This window comes from Medicago sativa, chromosome 3 (genome assembly GCF_051527215.1).
Source record: "Medicago sativa cultivar Bolivia chromosome 3, Bolivia_mono, whole genome shotgun sequence".
NCBI classification, from domain to species: domain Eukaryota; kingdom Viridiplantae; phylum Streptophyta; class Magnoliopsida; order Fabales; family Fabaceae; genus Medicago; species Medicago sativa.
Window position 1 is genome coordinate 97725946 of NC_140751.1, and position 21278 is coordinate 97747223.

Sequence of the window (21278 nt, forward strand, 5' to 3'; positions counted from 1 at the left end):
TTAGAAAAAGAGGTATCAAAAATTAACAATTTCGAAATCAGGAGGATCAAAATTGCATTTAAACCTTTAAAAAATTATATTGTTTTTATAAATACAAAATGTTATATTGTTTTAGAAACGAGGAATGCTAGCAACACACATTTTAACACACATTTTCTTTGATTGGTTAAAATTCACATGGGTCCCACCAAATCATGTATGTCCCATATAAATTTGGTGGGTCCAGTGTAAATTTTAATTAATCAAAGAGAGTGTGCTAGAAAGTGTGTGTTAAAATGTGTGTTGCTACCATTTTTCTTTACAATAAATTTATTAGATTTCTTAACGATGTTTATTGTGATTGGGCCAAGCTCAAAAATCAGGATGTGGATTTACTGCTGTAGAGGTTACACGCAATTCCACACTGTAACCTATCTCGTCCGTTGATTTAAAATCAAGTTAAAAATATATTTTTAACAATGTTTTGAATTTTATCCAACATTACGATTTAATTTTCAATTAAAAAATTTCACAACTACATAAACCAAATTTAAAAAGTGAACAAAAAGTAATCATATTTTGTAAAAAATACAAAAGACTAAGATTTTATCATTCACTAAAAGTTCAAATAGCATATGAATACACTTTTGAAATAAAAAGCAAAGAAGAAACTTATCAAGAGAAAAAATATGTCATTTTATAAAAGTTTTCATTAAGTTTCTATATTGTTCTAGGTGACATATGTTTAATTAGTGTTTTTCTTATGTTGTGGTTTGGTTTGGTTGGTAAAATAAAAACCGTAAACCAAACCAAACTATGCGATTGAGTAAAAAAATGATCTGAATACATCCGAACCAAATGCAGTTTTTTACGGTTTCGGTTTGGGTTGGTTCGGTTTGAGGTTTTTCTATAGGATTTGGTTCGATTTTGAACACCCCTAATTCTAATGGAGGCTCACTATGATCTTCGTTTTTTTAAAAAAAAAAAAAAAAAGACAAATGAACATGAAAATTGCATGCACATTAATATTGTTATTTCATTAACCTACTTGGATTAACCTAGTATTGGTAGTCTAGTGTTGTTGGTTTGAGACCTTGAAGTGTGCTCCTTTCAAAGTTTCAATTTTGGTGGGCTAGCCATACAAAATTTTGTTATGGCTTTAAATTGGGCCTTACAAGTGGACAGTAAGATTAAACCCCTCAAAATAATCGATCCTTGAGCTAGGTATCAAATTTAAGAAGAAAAAAGAAAGTTATTATCATTTCAGCATACTGCTTCCCAATTTCCTCTTAAAAAAATTTTACTTCTCAATTTAGGTAACATTATTTATATATAGTGGTTTTTAATTGTAAATGTCATATTATAAAATAAGTGCAAAAAGGATATCTAGCAAATTGTTACATGATAATGGATGAAAAATCATGAAATAAACTATTTTATGAAACAAAAATTCATGAAAATTGGTATAATCAAATTTCAAACGTTAATTTTAAATTGAACATGTAAAATAAATAAATAAAAACATAAAATTTAGAAATACAAAAATTATTTACGAATAACCTATAAGTAAATATATATATATATAAATAATTGAGACTTATTGAATTTGATAAATACCTAATTGAGACGCTTAATTAAAGGGGGTTATATAGTATTGTTTTATATAGTATTATAAGAAGGTTATATAGTATTATGTTTCCTATTAAAAGACGCCGTAGTTTGCAATCTCTTCTTCTCTCGTCCGATTCCTTCTTCTGTCACTGCGTCTCTGCCATTGGATAGTTATCTTGAAAGTGGAAAATTTACGTCATCCTTACTTAACCCTCCTGTGAGTATAAATAACTTGTTCTTAATTACACCTGTTTGTATTGGCTTTTTTGATTTAATCTAATCGCATAAGTTTTGCTAGATCGTTTTGAAGAACTTTTCAACACAGCTTATGGCATGTTTTTCAACTTATGAAAACAGCTTAAAACATGTACAAAAATAATTTAACTTTATTTTAGAAATAATTTATTGGGATATAAGCCGTAAATAAATTCAGTGCAATTGTAATTATCTCTCGATCAGTTTCCTTTCTTGTCTCATTGCTTTCAGTTGTGGTGTTTATGTAGCAAATCTTGTAGCACAAATTTAGTGTTTTTTTTTTGTTGTTGTGCTGAAACCAAGCATTTTGGTTGCTTTGCATTTTGCAGAAATTTCAAATTTACTACCCTAGTAATGGCGCCATCAATCGATTGGATCAGCAGTTTACCAGACGCTGTCCTCTGCCATATTCTCTCTTTTCTCCCAACTTTCAAAGAGGTGGACGGATCTCTGGCGCTCAGTTCCAACTCTCTACTTCAGGAACATCGTGGTGAATGACCGAGAAGCCTATTTTCGCTTTAACGAGTTTGTCTACTCTGTTTTGCTAGCACGTAATTCCATCAAGAGTTGCATCCTTGGCATTTGGTATAATGATCCTCATCTTGGTCATCTTGGCTTTCCCAATTTCATCAAATGGATCAATGCTGTGGTACAACGCGGAGTTGAACGTCTTGAATTCAGCGCAGGGGTTCATGATAATCTCAAATTGCCTATTAGCATTCTCAGTTGCCGGACCCTTGTTGTTTTCAAAATTTGTGGGTTCACAGTGAAGGGGTTTTCTTCCATTACACTCCCCTCCCTCAAAATCCTTCGTTTAGTGGAGTGTATATTTATAAATGCTCGAGATTTTGTGTTGCTTTTGGCTGGATGTCCAATTCTAAAAAATTTAGATGCATCTGTTTTAGAGTTCATCTCTAAGGACTCTCTTTCCTATCAAGACAAGAGTGTCAAAGCTTAGACTTAAAGAAATTGACCATAGCACACATGCCTTCCACTTTTTGGCATTTTCTATTGAAAGCACTTCATAATGTGGAGGAACTCTACATAGAGATAAACAAGGTTTGAAATTTATTATTGATATATATATATACACACACACACACACACACACACCGATGGTAATGGAATAGAAAAGAAAACATGACTGATTTGTATCTTTGCTTTTGAGAATTTCAACCTTATTTGACATTGTTTGCCTGTTTAGGTGCATCAACGTTTTGATGACATTCCTACCTTTCATAATTTGACAAAGTTGAAACTTTACTCTATCAACTCTAATTGGGATTTGTTGGTTCGAGTGCTCAATCATTGCCCTAATCTTCAAAATGTTGAGCTTAACAAGGTTTGTAAATTTTAGGGATCATATCTGATTTATTATTTCTTAACATGCATTTGTAACTCATTTTATTTTTTCCTATATCAATATTAACAGGGCATTTTTGTTGGTGTTGGGTTAAATGACGATGTCCACGGAAATTGGGTGGACCCAATATTTGTTCCGCAGTGCCTTTCATTACATCTTAAAGTTTGTAAACCTAAGTTCTTCTCAGGCCAACAGGATGAGTTTCTCTTAGCAACATATATTCTAAAAAATGCAAGAGTTTTACAAAGCATGACAATTGGTTGCCTTAATGGCCTCAAAAAAGAAAATAGGCTTGATGAGGATCATTATACCAAATGCCAAGGATGCAATAGCTTTGAGGATCCTCATCGTAGAAATTATGTCCAAGGGCCTCTCCTACATGTGAACTTATTATAAATGTAAACAAGCTATATTTGTAGGAAGCACTTCCTCTAATTAATTTCTACGATGGAATAGGTTTGATGGTTTGAGTTGTAAACATTGATGTCCTGAACTTTGACTTTGGTCCATGGGTTAAGGAAATATGCTAAATTCTGATTCGGTGCACCTCGGGAGAGTGAATGTTAACATTAGTTTTTTTGCATGTGCTAAAGTCTGATTTGATACATGAGACTCTTATCAAACTCGCGTGCTAAATCGTAAAAACGTTTTCACATTGTATCTATCAAATTCGATTTCGTTAGTAAAATCAAAATGGTGAGGCTTATACACCTCTTTTTTTTTTTCTTCTTCTTTTCTTCTTTAAATTTGGGTTTATCCTCCATATTTCATTCCCCATTCAACCACTCTTCCTTTCATCTTCTTCAACCATTCAAAATGGTTGAAGAATAACACTAGGGCTCATCGGTTCATCACCCTTACCACAATCATCCGTTCACCATAAACAATAACACTGGTACTAATGCCAACATAAAAAAAAACCTTTTATGATATTAGGTACTTATTGAACAACAACAACCACAAGAGTCAAATTTTTGTTTCATAACCATTTATAAATCAAAAGGGTTATTTGTTTTCATAATTGAGGTTGGGTATTTTTTTGTTGAAATAAAAAAATATTCGCTTTGAGTGTTTAAAGATGCAGAATTGAAATTACATGGATATGTTATTTGGTTAATGATTATGTGTTCAAATTGAGTTTTTCGTGTTAAAAATGGTTTTTTGTTCCGGGTCGTGTGGGTTTTCAATTGGATCGTTATGACCCGTCTGAAGGTTGAAGATAAAAAAAATAAAAAACACAACGATGGACAACACAGGTATCAAACCAGCAATCCCTACACAAACCATATACAAACTGCACCATGCATTTAAAAACAATTTTTTTTATTTAACTTATACGAATCTTGTAAATTATGATCTATTAATGTATGATTAACATCTGTGAAGCGCGGGAAAAAACATAAAAGGAGTAAGTTAGCAAGCATACGCTCCTTCTCAAACCCTAGCCGTCACCCTTTTTTCTTTTCTTCTTGTCAGAGGGGTGATTTAGGGTCAATTTTGACCCAAAAATCACCCCTCCGAGTTGTTTTTCCTTCAATCCTAATTGAATAAATGATTTCACATATTTTGTTTTCTTTCGTTTGTTTTTGTGATTTCGTCGTCTCTGAACTACTTTGTTTGTTTTGATTTCCCGTCTTTGTTCGGTGTGTTTTTGATTTCCCGTCTTAGTGCGGTGTTTATTTGATTCAGGTTGAAAGATTAGCTTTGAGCAAGTGCACATCCGATCAATGACAATGACTTCAGCGTCGTCAACGTTGCAGATCCGGAGACATGAGTATTCCGGAGACGTGAATATAGTCATATTAGTCATATTTGTAGGCATAGATACTTTGCGTTTTATGTTATTAACATGAATGCTGTGAGTTTGTTCACAGATTCATCCTTTTTGCTTTTAGCGAATTTGGATTTGTATTGTATCGATGTGCTCTATCAATTTAAATGAATGAATATCGTTTACTTTTGTCAAAAAAAAATATGTGAAGCGCGGATACGATACGGATACGATACTGCACCGATACGCTAATAAGGAAATTTTTTAAAATCAAGATACGATACGGCTGAGATACGTTAATAAAAAAATATATAATTAAATCTCCAATATAATTATAACCATTTTTTTTAATATGCAAATATATTAACAAACAAAAGAAAGCAGTCATAGACTCGTAGCACATCGACATAAATATAAATAATATTGACGATTAAGAGAGTGATGATTAATCAATTACATACACAATATATCACAAAAAGAACATTGTGAGTGTATACTATATCCAAAAAGAACATTGTTAGTGTTATACTATATCGATCCAAAAAAGAAGCACTATATCCAAAAAAGAACACATCAGTACTCAAGAGTTAAGTTATTTTAGTTAACATTAATTGGAAAGTATCGAGGCAGGTATCGGTGCAGGATAATTATTAGACACTCTCATGATACGTACGAGAAGTATCGTATCATTATTTAAAAAAAAAAATCTTCGGATACTCTTCTGATACGTATCGGAAAGTATCAGACATGTATCAGTACGCAGAGGATACAATACGCCATCCATTTTGTAGTATCGGGGCTTCACAGATTAACATTCAAACCATGATGAGTTGTTATACGAATTCAATAGCATAACATGCAATAAAAGATCCAATTAATTAATCCATTATATTATTACTAAATGTTTGTAATTATATGTGTGATGTTAAAAATTTAATCATTCAACTATTTAAATTAAAATTAATTGGTCCCATGAGCATAGCTCAGCTGGTAGGATAATGCATTATTATATGCAGGGACCGGGGTTCGAACCCCGGACACCCCACTTATTCACCTTATAAATGAATTCTAGCCACTAATCTACTTGACAAAAAAAATTAAAATTAATTGAGGCTTATAGAAAGTTAGATTTTTTGGTTTGCTGATATGCAAAATAGTAAATGATGTAACGTATTTGAGTCACATTATGAATGTATCTTGACTAGTATTTCCACCCGTGCAACGCACGGGCGAATAAAGATTTTTTGTGGTGCAATTAGGCATGACAATGGGGCGGGGTGGGGACGAGTTTTACCTTCCCCGTCCCCATATCCGATTCTCATATACTTACCCGTTACCATACCCATACCCAACAGGGATGAGAAATTGAATCTCATCTCCGTCCCCGACGGGTTCGGGTATCCCCGCCCCATCCCCGCATTGAATAATTTTTTTTATTAAAAAATAGAAGTTTTTTGGCATCCCTAAGAGCAATGTTGTAATACATTATCCAACAATGCGCTCACTTTAACATTTGTTAGACGTAATGATTTAGTTGATCTTTAAATATCAATGGTAGTTTTTATTAACATGACAAAACGGGAAAAACCCGTCAAATTGAGTTTGGTTCGGACGGGTAACCACGGGTATGAGTTTTGTTGCCATGCCTAGGTGTAATGTACTCTTCTCTAGTCAATTTCGGAGAACAATTTGATTATTTCTAAAAAAATAAAAGAATATACTAAACTTTTTCAGAAGTTAAAAACAGTGCTCTCGATTTCCCAGTACTCTAAATTAACAGGTCAATATATCTAGATACAAACTCTCTGCCGGTTAATTAGCGTTGCAACCAACGGTAATAAACACTTTCCTTATAAAATAGTAGCAACACTGAAACTTAGATCAAGCAAAACTTCTAATTTTAGAGAAAGTAGACCATGCCATATATCACCATCAATTAATCAAAGATTTCCCAAAAATACACATAAAGTCACAAAGCATGGCCAACCATCCAAAATGGTTCCATCTATAAACCACCAGATCAAAATTTCTGTTACAATTTTGACTATAATTAAAATTGACCACTAATCCCACACACCACACATTTGTAAACCAAACGTATATATATACATACACACATCAAAGCCTACAAACTCAACAACTTCATATACCACCAACTTGGTTTCGGTTTGTCCCTGATCAAAGAAGAGAAAGCAAGAAAAAAGAACAATGGGTTTGAAAAACACCTCTGTTCTGTGCTTGGCACTTATGTTGTCTTTCTCTTCGGCGATTAATTGTTTGGACATAACCAAAATTATGGGACAATACCCGGAACTCTCCACGTTCAGCAAATACCTAACCGAAACCAAGTTGGCTGACCAAATAAACAGTGGTAAAGCCGTTACCATTCTTGCCCTTGACAACAAAGCTATTGCTTCTCTTTCTGGTAAACCACTTGACGCCATTAAAGCCGTTATTGGAACCCATGTTATACCTGAATTTTACGATGAGAAAAAACTTTTTGATATCATTGGAAGCCATGCACAATTGCCTACACTTTCAACTGCGCCAGGTTTAGCCGCTAAAATCTACGTATCGCTTATTAATGAAGGTGAAATGGCATTTAGTTCTGCTGTTGAAGGCTCAACCTTCGATGCCACACTTGTTCAAAGCACTGAGGCTGAACCAGGCGTTGTTGAGATTCTCCAGGTTTCACAGCCAATTGTTAAGGTTGGTGCTTCAGCTCCGGCAACACCAGCAACTCCAGCAACACCAGCAACACCATCAAAACCAGCAACACCTGCAGCTGTGTCAACATCCAGTGCCGGTGATGTTGCAACACCAGCAGCATCACCTTCTGTGGTGATTGCCGAGTCACCTAACAGTGTTGCTGAGTCACCTGAGAGTTTTGGTGATGCACCTGCTCCTGCTCCTAGCGCCTCTTCTCGTGCCACATTCGGATTCATTGGTGCTGTTATTGCCTTTGCTTCCATTTTTGTCTCTTTGTAAGCGTTATATAATGTATTTCTAGAGAGAAAATGAAACAATATTGATTGGAAGTGATAAATTAATTAATTTGTTGCTGCTGGGAAAAAATCAATGTAACACCGTTGATTTGTGCTTATGGGATTCATTTGTTCAGATTGAATATATCTCTCACTTTTTTTTAATGATTGATGTGGATTCTTTACATACGTTTTATGGTGCATAGCTTTATGTGTCTTGAGTAAAGAATTCACAATTCAAAACGGTGCTAGCCTGCAATGTAGCTAGGTTCTACTCTGCCAATAAATGCACAATGTAATTAGGAATTTCAAATAACTATGACTTCTGTTAAAAATAATGCCACTCAAAATCTAAAACTAATTGAACATACATATATGCAACCAATCGTAGATTTTATATATGATTCTTTAAATGATCAACAAGTAACCACTCAAAAAGGCAAAAAAGAAAAAATCAAGTGTCAGCGATATGCCTATATAATGCTATGATCTTCTAACAAGGGTTCACAAATTTACAGTGCACGATTAACAAAACATATGATTTTGATTTTAGCATCTTGGAACTGGATGATTTGTATTGTTTGTAATAGTGCCAGAGTAGTTGATATAAGTTATGTTTTGGGGTTCCGTATAAAATAGACCCATCAAAATATTGGCTCATCATGAACCAATTTTTTACACGGTTTGATTATAGTACCTATCCAATTTTATCATGGTTCACTCATACTAAATCTAAACCTCAACTTTATCTCCTCTCATTGTACCTTCTCTCTTCCAACCATGCAATAGAACTGCAACATTTCTTCTCAATTTTTCACTCTAAACCGAGTGGTTCACCTTAACAAAAGCTCAATCCAAAATGAAAATTTTGGTTTCTTTGTTATGAATCATTGTGGCATCCATCTTTGGATCTCACATATTTGCTGGAATTTTGTCAATTTGAATTTGAAATTAATTTCTTGAATAAGCTATCAATGTATAAACTGATAAAATCTTTGTAAGTTGGATACCAAATCTGCTAGTCCATTAATGTTATGAATAAAAAAAATGAAATAATCAAAGAGTCAAATGTTTATTAAAAAAAAGTTTATGTGGACAAAGAAAAAAAATCAGATGTAAAGGAAAAAAAACTAAAAATTAATAGGGGAAAATGGACAATTAATGTAGAACTTTACATACAATTGAGATTAAAATTGGTGAAGCTGGCTTTTCATATTTCGGTGGGTACAAATTGTACCTTACAATCATAGAAAAAAGATTCTTCGATACATAACATAACAATTACAGATTTATTTTTCGGTGAATGGATTTTCGGTGAATCAATAGCCAAAAGATCAGCAATAAAAGAAACTCACCTTCAGCGAATGGATTTTAAGGACAAAGGAAGAAGAAAGTGCAATGAGAGAGAGTTAACAAGTTAGATTTGATGTTGAGGGACTATGATAAGCTTTTGTGGGATAATCTAATCTAATGGTTGAAGTAATTGGTCCATCATGGACCAATACCTCAATAGGTCCAAGCTAAATGGCACCTTCATTGTATATCTGGAAACTGAGAATCAGTTGTTGGATTCCTAACAGTTTAGCTGCTTAGCATGCTTGATCAGACTGAATGATTTGTGTTTGATTGATTATCATTAGTTGAATAAACTTGTCCTGACAAACATTTCCTACCATTTCTTTTAATCAAACACTTTTTTCATAAAACATAAATCTTTGTTGGTCACATAATCCAAGTACATGTTGGGCATACACAAAGCATAACAATTACAGTTTAAGATGACATACAAGTAGGTGTGTAAACTGATAGTTTAGTGACAGTTACACACTTGATAAAGGGTGTACCAAATGAGGTAGATTTTGGACAAGAATGAAAATACTCAAATAGAGTTCAAATCACACATATCCTTCCTGTAGATTGATACATTCTAGTAACGGTACTTGGTGGAGTAATCTTTGGGAGCAATGACAAGACCACGCCCCTTCCTTGCACCTCTGTAGACAGTCTCAATGATGTCAATGAACTCCTGTTTGTCCTTCATAGCCCAATTGATCTTGTTGTTGTTTCCAGTTCCAAGGTCTATCATGATGTGCTTGTTCCTAAAGAAGAACATAACTGTGGAAGGGTCATACAGCTCATACATAGTGTTAAAGTCAGGCACCTCTGTGATGTCCACAAGGTATATCACAGCAAAGTTCTTTATTGTCTCTGCAACCGATGACAGCACCTCATCCATCTTGACACACACCAAAAAAAAAAAAAAAAAGCAAATCAAACAGCAGCACTAACCTAATTAATCAAGTTTCGCTCAATATAACCCTTATCAACCTAAAATTAAGAATTGGTGCATGATGATTGTTGAAAGAAACAAACATTATGTATCATAATACCAATCGCAGTGGTGTTCGTGGTATCATCATGTAAAATCCATGAAATTGTTATTGTGATGGTTGAAGATAATAGCTCTATGACTCAGTTTGAATTAGCTTTATGATTCTTCATATGCAAAGAGAAATATTCCAAGCATATAGAGATGTTGATGTATTTACAGAGAAACAGGCTTCAGAAAAAGTTGAGAAGCAGGAACTATATTGGGGAAATACTGGTTACGAAATAAAACTACACAAATCAGCATGAAACAAATTTGAATTTGGAGCATCTTATTAATCTCCACCTCCCTAAATTCATTACTTTATCTCTCTTATGTCCTATATATATTATTGGCTGTTTTCTGTTCTGTATTGTTTTGTTTTCATACAAGAAAGATTCATGCTATATAGCCAAATTAAGCAGTTTTGTCATCTTTCCTCCATTAAGCAGTTCTTGATATTTTACTGTGAATGAATGAGTAGATGAAAATATAAAACATTGATTGATTGATTGATTGATTGATGTTATACGTACCTGCATACAAGTCTCATCCCAATCGTGACCAAAACGGATGACAACGAGACGTTCCTCCTCAGCGAGGATTGCCTGATCAACAGCCCATCCCGAATGCAAGTGAGGCAGCATGTACGACATCTTTCTAATTTCTTTCAATTCCCCTTTTCTTTTCTTAATTAGGGTTTCCACCTTCAATTCAACAACAATAACATAACATAACGCCGCGAGTGTGGAGAGAAAGTGAAAAAGGAAAATCAATTTAATTTTATTTTATTTAAGTGAAATTCCATATTTATCCCTAACTTATCAGTAAAGTTGATGCCCGTCCCGTCGTCTGTCCCTACCTTAGGTAAGGTTGTCTCACAATTGAAATTGACGATCCAGATTTGTTCAGTTTATTTAACTCTCTCGTTTTTATATTCCTCTCTCTCATATTATCTATCCCCTAAGATGTGTTGAATACTTTAAAATGAGATATGTGACTTGTGAGTTTAAATTTCAATTATGATATAATAAGAGAGATAAATATTAAATATAATTTAGTAATCTTTTAGATGGGATTATGGAAACATGAAGTCCGAATACTTTAAAAATGAAGACATGTCTAAATATGATATCGAAACATCATTTATATACACACTCTATGAATATCAAAATAAATTTTATAATTTTTAAAACATTGTGTTGAATATTTATTAACTACTTCACAAAAACGTATGTTAGATAAGATAAATGGTATAAATAATGTTAGATAAACAAAGAATTTATACATATGACAAAGAGACAAGGATAACTATACCACTTATAAAAAAACATTTTATAGAAGTGATCTCTAAGATAGGGGGAAAAAATGTGAAAGGGTGTTCAATTACACAATACCCATTCAAAGGGGTAGAAATCTTATGTAGTATAAGGACCTCTTTATTTTCGTTTTATGTTAATAATTTTTTTATTTTTTTTTATTTGGGCAGGTATATGTTCCCCTAATTTTTGTTTTTCCTTTTTTTCTTCAATGAATTTTTAACTTTGGAATAAAAATGCAAGATGGCATTGAACTTGTTCAATCTTTACAGCCATCTTTTATAAATCATACTTAAAGGTCATATTTTTTTTATGGATCATAATAATGAGAGAGAAGAAAGTTAATCACTCGCTATACAACACTTGTTTTGAGTTATTTTAATGATGTTTTTGATAATTTAGGAACAAATGGATGGAAATAAATTATAATGTATACGAAAACTCTATTTTATTCTTTGACAGCACATATTTTTTTTTTGTTTGTAAACTTTGATCTTTATAATTGCATGTTAATGATCCCTACAAAAAGTGCATATTAACGTTAGACCCGCATGCATGTATATGCCTTTTCTTCTAAATAATAAATAAGTTTAATTTATTTGTAACGTGAGAGTAAAATTGTTTTCCACATACAACAAATGACATGAGGTGATATCTTACATAAATTAATTAACGAATATGAGAATTTATACATTTTCAAACAACAGATTAACCGAGATAGCAACACAAATAATTTTAGCCTATTAGTATAATTTTTGACGGGATAATGAATAGTAGTAGATATATATCGAGTAAAAAACTGAAAACGCAATAAACCGAAGATAACCGCTTAGGACAATAAAACACCTGGTCTGTTAGTTTCTTGGAAGTAAGGTTTTGAAGCGAAAGAGAAGACTAGTAGAATTAAATTAAAACCTCGTAAGTTATTAAACTAAGAACAAGATTCCAAACTTCACTTCCAATTCAATTCCCACGTGTACTTGCGCGCGTGCGTGTGTTTGCTCTGCTCCATGGCTTCCATTTCCGGATCTCAATCTGGAGGCAAAATGGTCCGCCTCCGCCGTACCGCCGTCGCCAGAAACCGCACTCCGTACTCCCGACCCGCTCCACCACAACCTCAGCCTCAGCCTGAAAGCCCTAATTGGCTTTCACGTTTCGTTATCTCTCCTACTCGTTTCATTGCTTCTGGTGCCGGCAAGATTCTGACTTCTGTTTTGGATCTTGAATCTTCCCCTGCTTCTTCATCCTCCGCTACTTCTTCATCTTCTTCTTATCAAGATTCTGTTGCTGGTAATTCTTCTTATAATTCTATTTATTTATGCAATTTCTACTTTCAAATTCAATACTAGGGTTTATTCTATTCTAATGTTTAATTCACAATTTTTTATTTTTATTTTTATTTTGACCATGTGGACTCTAGTCTAGTGTACTCAAATTCTGTAACTTTACTTGTAGTTTACCTTAGTTCTATTTATTTTGACTATGTGTTAGATTAATTCGGTTTGTTTTTTTTTTTTTTTTTTTATTATTATTTGTTGCCATATGCTTAATTGGATTTCAAAGAGACAAATTGGATAAAACCTGTTTGGTATTTGATAAGTTAAATATACATGTCTTTTGGTATTTGATAAGAGTCATGCTATACACTCCTGAAAAACCTGTTTGCTGTTCAATTTGGCAGCGGAAGTTGGTGAACTTGATGATGTAAGTTACAATCCTTTTGGAGGTGAGGTTGCATTAAAAGAGGTGAGTTATATTGTGCTTCAGATGTAATGCTTTTACTGTTAGAAAAGTTGAAATTAGTCCATTTCCAATAGATTATTTTTGTGTTTTGGTAGTTTAGTTTTGCCTTGTTTTTGGCTGGAGACATTGAATTGTTTTTCATTATTTTATGTTATGTGCATGTTGATAACCTGACACGAGAATAAAATAAGCATAGCGGAGATGATGATGTTTCATTGGATGTGTGGTAGGACTAGACGAGATAGGATGATTAGAAATGACAACATTAGAGAGAGTTGGGGTAGCACCTATAGTAGAAAAGATGGTGGAAACTAGGCTTAGGTGGTGGTTTGGGCATGTAGAGAGAAGACATGTAGATTCTTTAGTAAGAAGAGTAGATCAGATAGGGCATAGTCATATCACCAGAGGTAGAGGAAGACCTAGAAGAGAAACTATAAAAAAGATCTAAAAATAAATGAGTTAAACCAAAATATGATTTATGAGAGAACATTGTGGCTTAATTTGATCCATGTAGTCGACCCCACTTAGTGGGATACGGCTTGGTTGTTGTTGTTGTTGTTGTTGTTGCGTGTTGATAACCTGACATAGGCACTCACATAGACATCGCAAAAACATGACATGATTCTTCCGTCTTCCTTATGTCTTACCTTGTGGTTCTACTTACCAACTGGCCTTTGTTAAGTTTAGAAGATTTCAGTCCTTCAACCTGTTCCCTCCAAAATGGCAGTTGAATCTGAATCATTAAACTATAATATTCAGGAATGTATTGGCTTGTGAGTTGTAATAGTACTGTAGATTATGTTTCCATTCAGTTAGAGGCAATCTTGACTGGTTGTTTCCTGTCTTTATGAGTCCCCGCTTCCATCTATACTGTACATTTGACATTGTTATATCTGTTGAAAGGGTGGGACATCAAAACCCAAAGACTTATCCTCGAAGGAGCTCCAACCATTAGTTGCAAATAGCAAAAGCAAGCATGCCATTGAGCAGCTACTAATGCAGGAGACATTCTCAAGGTACTGAAGAATTTATATTGATTCTAACTTTAACATTGGATTTCCCTTTTCTGTTTCTTACTTTTTTGCACCCTTGTTGTATATTTTGGTTGAAAGTTAGTTTTATCGGCCTCTTTTCTAAACAAAGTAATTTCATCAACACTTACCGGCAGTTAGGTAAAAATGACAAATTTTAGGTCTGGCCAAATTTTTTATTTTTTAAATGGCAAATTTGTTAGATTAATACTTTAATCCTTTGTCTGGGTTTGAACCCTCCAACTCCTTAACCCTTGGCTCAAACCAGTTGAGCTACCCAACCCCCCTAGCTAATATCCTCTGTAGTGTTGAATTTAAAATTAGCAGTCTCTTTATTAGGCTTGAGCAATCCTCGCCTCTTGAGCTAGCTTTTAAGGTTGAGTTAGGCCCAGGTAAAATTCTAAGATAGTATCAGAGCTCATCATATATTTGTTATCAGATGGTGTTATCAATGGCGGATGGCAAAAAGCCAAAAGTCTGCCCTATAAACATGTCATCGTGGGCTATGGTGCTACCATGGCAGGCCTCCCTTCACAAATTACATATGGTGGCTGACATAAAATTCTCCAAACCATTTCACTATGGCCACCATTTAACAACAATGTTATTGGGCCATTCATATTTGTTCACATACACTCTAGATGTCTAGTCCTAGGTGGAAGGGGCTGTGTTGAGATCATTGCACTGAGTTACCCACATTTTTTCCACGCTCCAGATGTGTAGTCTCAGGCACAAGGCAGTGTTGTTCTTAGGCTACCAGCAACGGTCCGTGCTCCATATGTCCAGTTCTAGGCATGAGTGTGTTGAGATCCCATGTCGACTAGCGACATGGTGAGTTATTTCTTTTATGGCTTGGGCAATCCTGACCTCTTTAGCTACCTTTTTAAATTGATTTGCAAGACTTGGCAGCATCTGTCGACTTCAAAAATTTCCTCCAACCATGTACAACTCTGCTTATTTTAACTTTCGAATATTGGGAGCCTTGAAAAGATAAGCATTAAACCAGGCCAGGCAAGGAATGTATTTATTTAAATAGTACAGTGCAGCAGATATCTTGACCTATACTGAATTTAGAGACCTTGAGCCATATGTTATGTGTGAACTATAGGGAGTAGAAGTGCATTTATTGTGTGCTTCACACTGAGGGATTTTATGGTTGCATGAATAGTTTCCTCGTGTTGTTCTAAATAAGATTCTCAAACAACTTAATATTTGATCAGGGAAGAAGGTGATAGGTTGATTAAAATAATAAGATCAAGAGTTGTGGATTCTCCTGCAAATGATGATAGGATTACCAGGCCAAGGGATATATCCAACACGACTCTTGCAACCGGTAATTCTCTATATTCAAAACACAATTTTAACTGCATTCTATTACCTGACCGTGGATTTTCATTTATTTCTTGGATACAGGCTCACCTGAACTATGTAGTGCTGCTGTTATGGAGGCAAAGAAATGGGTTCTAGAAAAGAAGTCTGGATTAGATTCAAATTCTGATTTAGGTTATCGAAGTCATAGTTTGAATTTGATCGCTTTACCTCAAGTTAGTGACTCTCTCTCTTCTCCTTTTGCTCCTTCTTCGTATAGTATATATCTTGGCAATATGAATTGATGTTAATTTTTTGTTTTTACCTATATATCTGGCTGTTATGCAGGCTCCCAAAGACGAAGGATCTCCTGTGGATGTTGCAAAGTCATATATGCGTTCACGCCCTCCATGGTCATCTCCTTCCGTAGACCATACTAAGCCACCTACACTGTCCGAAATTCAGCTCTTTAAAGAAGAAACTCCATATATATTTGGTGGCAATTCTACATCATCCTTGAAGGTGTCATTCGATGTGTTATTTATTTTTGAAATAATGTGTACATCATTTTAATACTTATTTTCTTATGAGTTATTTTTGCCTTCAAACCAATGCTGCCAATCATGGATAGCGGAAAATAGCGGACTGTCAAAACTCCGCTACACAATAATGCTTTAGCGCCGTTATAGCAGCTATTTGACAACATTTTCTACTAAATAGCGTATCGCTGAACAAGAGCGGTATAACACCGCCGCTCTAGCTGCTATTTAACAACACTGCTTCAAACTGAACTTTTACCTTGGTCTTATCCACGTCTGTACTGGACATATATTTAGAGAAAGGTCCCTACATTTTGAACAGACATTGCTGTCATGAAGCGGTAAACCAGACAACTTATTATTATTGAAATTCATGAAGTTCAAATCTTGCTAACAAATTGTGATAGAGTACCAAACAATTGAATACATTGTAGATAGAGAACAATATATGGTTGATGGAAAGGGTCTTTTTTATTTTCAATAATTTTGAACATCATTTCCTTCGGTTGTCTTCAGAAAATATAAACACTGAATTTGGAAAATGTTATATGTATGATGTATGAGGAGATATCATGGTTCATGTGTGTAAATTGAGTGGAAAGGGCAATATTTTGGGACGCCCAATGTGATCTTTTAGAAGACAACAGTACACTAGAGAAATTTTGTGAGTCCCTATCTCTTAAATTTTGATTTGTATTGTCTAGAAACTCCCATACTTCAACTTTAGAAAACAACATAACATAGTTCGGTTGTAAAAGGTAAATAACATGATATCTCTTAGTAGAGTTTCTCATGCTTTGGAATATCATTTGTCAAGAAAGTTACATGCACTGCTCCTGTCAATCAGGGCTCGGTTGTCATTAGGGGGTCATTGAGTTGCAGTATTCAATGTTTATTATCAGTTGTTTCATATTTGTTGAATACTCAATTGCAGTTTAAAAGGGATTCTTCTGCTACCGGGTCATGGAGTATTCAGGACGAGATAAGAAGAGTTAGATCCAGGGCAACAGAAGAGATGCTTAGAACACTTCCCTCCTCAAAAATTGATTGGTCTGCACTTGCTGCGGATAGAAATAATGTCAACTCATCTGCAATTGAGGATATTGGAGCTAGGTCGGGGGAAAAAGTACACAATTTTACAAATTTAGATACAACTGCAAACATGGCCAGTGGCTTAGGTTCTGAGGTCATTCCAGGTATGATTCTACTACAGTGGAAATCCTTGTGCTTTTTTCTGATAGTCAATCCTTTTAATATAAGGACATATTCATTTATTCTTATTACATATATATGTCTTGAATGTTTCACACTCACTTTTAATTTCCTGCCTTTTTATTTTAAAAACACATAACCCGAACCTCTTGGATGTTTTACAATTTTCTCTTGGTTTGCCTTTCAGATTTGCAGAGTAAACTGGATGGGCACCAGCCTGAATCTGTGCTGTCTGACCCAGCTAATATTATTTCTGAACAGAATCAGGTGCTCGTTTGAAGTAGAGTTTATACAACAAGCACATATTTAGGATCCCATCCCCCTCTCCCTGAAATACATTAAGCCTTGTTTAAGATTAACCTATTTTGTGTCATAACATTTTGTTTTTCCTTTTTTTAAGGGCTTTGTAGCTGTTCCAAAAACCAAAGGTAACAATTTTGCTAATTGACACTTTATTAATCACTCGCAACTGCACTGAAACACCACAACAACAAAAAAAAATTAATGCCATATATTGCCTGAATTAGAATTTTGCTTAATTTGCATGTCAAATATATTTTAGAAGCAAAACCATTTTGTTAATTATCAGTGCTTAGCTTATGTAATACTCAGAACAACAATAATTGGCTCTGACACTGTTCATTATTATTTACAAGCTGAGAAGTATGATTTAACTAGCATGCATAAATCCATTGTTCTATCTGTTGGTGCAATCTGACTAGCAGATAGAATGATTGTTCATTGATGAGATTTATTCCCTCGTCCCTCGTCTCTCAGTAAAAGTCTTACTTGGCATATAAAAAACCATGTTACATAGGTACCCAAGATGGCCGTCATGAAACAACTACTTCAGTGCTAAGAGATGGGTCCTCGGATAATATGCACAGGTGAGAGAGTATATATCATTTTGACATTTCTCTGTAATATACTGTGATAGTACCTTCTTCTCCCTTCCTACAACCCTACCCTAACTTTACATTTTCTGTTTCTTTTTTCTTGTTTGATTGATGGAGTCAAAATACAGTGCATTTAAGGTCCTTTATACCCTATAATTGAACTCATTAATCATGTTTTTGACAATTTCTTTAGGCTGTTGAGAGGATTTTTAGTTTACCTACACCACAAATCTTTCATTTGGCCCTATTCGGTCTGAAACTTATCACAACCCTGATAACCCCTGCTTCTCAAAGTCCCTGTATTTTATTATTGTCAATTTGTCGTGTCGTTATCTTTGGCTAATAGGAAAAAATTGTAAGACTAAATGACTTGTGCAGATTACAGTAACAGTTAAACATTATGTTGAGTTTAATCCTATGTCAGTGTTTATGGTTATCAAGAATCTCATGTACAGAGGTCTGGTCATGCTTTTGTGGGGATATCTTGCCCTGTTTGGTTATATTATTTGTCTTCTAATTTTAGCATTTTCCTGAATGCAATAGGGATGGTGATCTTGTGAAAGTCAATGGCATCAATGATAAGCATCAGCCAGGCCCTGTTGAAGAAACTAGGGAAGGTAGGAATTTTTAGTTCCTTTGGCCCCTTATGATTAGAAAATGCACCCAGTTGATGTTACGAGCTATTTGCAATTTATGTAGTCATGGTTGTTAATAATGTTATTGTGAATTTGTGAGAAATTAAACTGTTTGGTTTCACGACCCAGTAGATCGGTGGTATCTTCTCCTGTTAGTAATAGCATTTGATAGTTAAACTGAAGCAAAATTAAAATCACTATGTAGCTTTTGTGATCATTCTAGCTAAATATCTAGTAAAAAGAACCCTTAAACTTCCACGATTTTTTTTACATTGTCTGGCTATTGGAAGCCTTAGATTCACTGGAGGTTTATAGTCATGCAAGGGAGATTCAGTTTTTCAATTTCTATAGTTTAAGAATTCAGGATTTATGTTTGGTCAAACAGAAAAGCCCTCCCAATGGCGTCAGTTAGTGGTAGATCCGACAGACCTTTCATGCAGAGGGCTTTTGCTAGTATACGATCCTCACATTTTATGATGAATAATATGATTGCATCCAATTTATAGATATTTTGGTGAAATATGTTATGCATTTTCTTAAGGACGTGTTTGCAAGATCAGGTTAATTATGTTGGTAGATATGGTATATCACCGTCATTTGCTTATCATAATTTATCTGTCTTTGCCTTCTTATTTTAAATATTTATCCAATATTTTCAAATATTAGTTTGCTTCTTAGATGATCCTTCCTCCGAATGCAGTTTCAGATTCTAGATTACAAGATGGAAATCTCTCAGAATTCAAAGAGAAGGTTGGAGCAGAAGATGCATTGACAAATGGATTCCCCTCTTCGGGACCCAGGTAATCGTGGTTCACATGCTTCTCTTGTTCACTTTTTTTGGTCAACGTTATGTACGCAAAACCTTTTTATTTTAGGGAATGTCGGCAACATATGTTTTATTATTGGGTGAAATTAATGTGGATTCGACCAAATAAGAAATTTCTCTGACCATATAGGGATTAGGGAATGGGAGACGCAAAAATTGGTAAGATCCATGTGAGTTTTACTTGTAATAAAAGGCATATTGCTAGCCTTTTTTAAAATAAGGTTAGTTTTAGTTAATCAATGGAATGTAAAATTGTGATTTAAGTTTTAGTGTTGCCTTCATCATAGTACTTGGTCTCATCACCTACAGATTCTCTTTTGGAAGTCTTACTTCCTCAACTACTAAATTTGGTAACGGCAATGTTTGATTGACTTGAAATGTCATAGTGGGAAAATCTTCCTGTCTTATCCCATTTATCGAAATAGTAAATTAAGTTCTGCCTTTTTTTCTGTTTGCTAGTGTCTGTGTAGGGAAGGTTACTGAACAGAACTCAAAAACATTGAATAATGAACCAAGTACAGTTAATTCAAGTCAGGAGAGGATAGCTCAGGGAGTTCTTGAGCAAGAGACTTGTAAAACGTCACACGGATCTACTGAAGTGCCTGATGTGAGTGTAGATGGTATTGTTGCTTCCAAAGACAGTGGGTCGCAGAACAGCTCCAGTGTACAGTATGAGATTCAACAGAACAGTTCTCAGCCAGGTTCAGAATCAGGTTTGGTAGCCACACCAACTAGTATTGCTAATCGGAAGAGTAAAAGATTGGCCAGATACAACAGAAGGGGTAGCAAAGGTGTCAAATGATGCTGGTTGTATTTTGTATGTTAAATTGTAAGTTACTGTTAGCTTGGAAATAGGGATTATGCTGGGTAGGCCATTTGTTGAGGTTAATAATGTTCACAAATGAGTCTGCGTCAACTTAGGCAGTATTTTTAGTTCATTTGTTTTTGGTTCTACGTCAACAGAAATCAAGCTCAGGGAATTGAATGTATCATCTGTAAAAATAGTTAATTAGCGACATGGAAGTTTTTTATTTTCCTACTTAACTAATTGACATGGATCTGCATGCACAAGCATGTGCAACCTGATATGTAAAATTGGCCCCTAGCAGTCAGGCTCCGTGAGGCTCCTCCATCACAAGCCAACAGAGTTAGAACATGCACCTTCACAGGACAACGGAAGGTATAGATGATTCATGATAATAATATGTAAGGAAGGATGCTTGTTTGTGTGTGATGATAATAATGTGAGGGTGTTTGTTTGTGTATTAATTTAATTGTATTATTAGTATTATTATTTAATTTTAGCCAAATGCATTATGTGATGTGATCTTTTAAGTTGAATGTTTATAACAAGTTAGTTTTTAAGTTATTTTTTTCTTCAACAAATTCGCCTGTTATGTCATAAAATGTTTACACGTTACTGATTTTCATCCCAACT

General features: G+C 34.5%; 3 protein-coding genes and 1 pseudogene across 4 annotated transcripts; 3 read left to right on the forward strand and 1 right to left on the reverse strand.

The window, feature by feature from the left end:
- Positions 1–1824: 1824 nt before the first annotated feature.
- On the forward strand, positions 1825–3643 carry LOC146942603 (F-box/FBD/LRR-repeat protein At4g00160-like; annotated as a pseudogene). Its single transcript, XR_015032775.1, has 3 exons — positions 1825–2904; positions 3050–3187; positions 3278–3643. The product of XR_015032775.1 is annotated as an F-box/FBD/LRR-repeat protein At4g00160-like (transcript).
- A 3417-nt stretch (positions 3644–7060) lies between these two features.
- Positions 7061–8106, forward strand: LOC146942604 (fasciclin-like arabinogalactan protein 3). The gene has a single exon (XM_085756643.1). The coding sequence runs from the start codon at positions 7188–7190 to the stop codon at positions 7965–7967; it is 780 nt and encodes a 259-aa protein (XP_085612769.1). The 5' UTR covers positions 7061–7187; the 3' UTR covers positions 7968–8106.
- Positions 8107–9638: 1532 nt separating this feature from the next.
- LOC146942605 (thioredoxin-like protein YLS8) lies at positions 9639–11080 on the reverse strand. The gene is made up of 2 exons (XM_085756645.1): positions 10868–11080; positions 9639–10199 (listed from the first exon to the last, which is right to left on the reverse strand). The coding sequence occupies exons 1-2, from the start codon at positions 10985–10987 to the stop codon at positions 9891–9893; spliced, it is 429 nt and encodes a 142-aa protein (XP_085612771.1). The 5' UTR covers positions 10988–11080; the 3' UTR covers positions 9639–9890.
- Positions 11081–12520: 1440 nt separating this feature from the next.
- On the forward strand, positions 12521–21109 carry LOC146942606 (flocculation protein). The gene is made up of 13 exons (XM_085756642.1): positions 12521–12940; positions 13332–13396; positions 14297–14409; positions 15645–15757; positions 15838–15968; positions 16081–16254; positions 17206–17467; positions 17671–17750; positions 17884–17911; positions 18301–18370; positions 18923–18996; positions 19715–19814; positions 20300–21109. The coding sequence occupies exons 1-13, from the start codon at positions 12661–12663 to the stop codon at positions 20640–20642; spliced, it is 1833 nt and encodes a 610-aa protein (XP_085612768.1). The 5' UTR covers positions 12521–12660; the 3' UTR covers positions 20643–21109.
- The last annotated feature ends 169 nt before the right edge of the window (positions 21110–21278 follow it).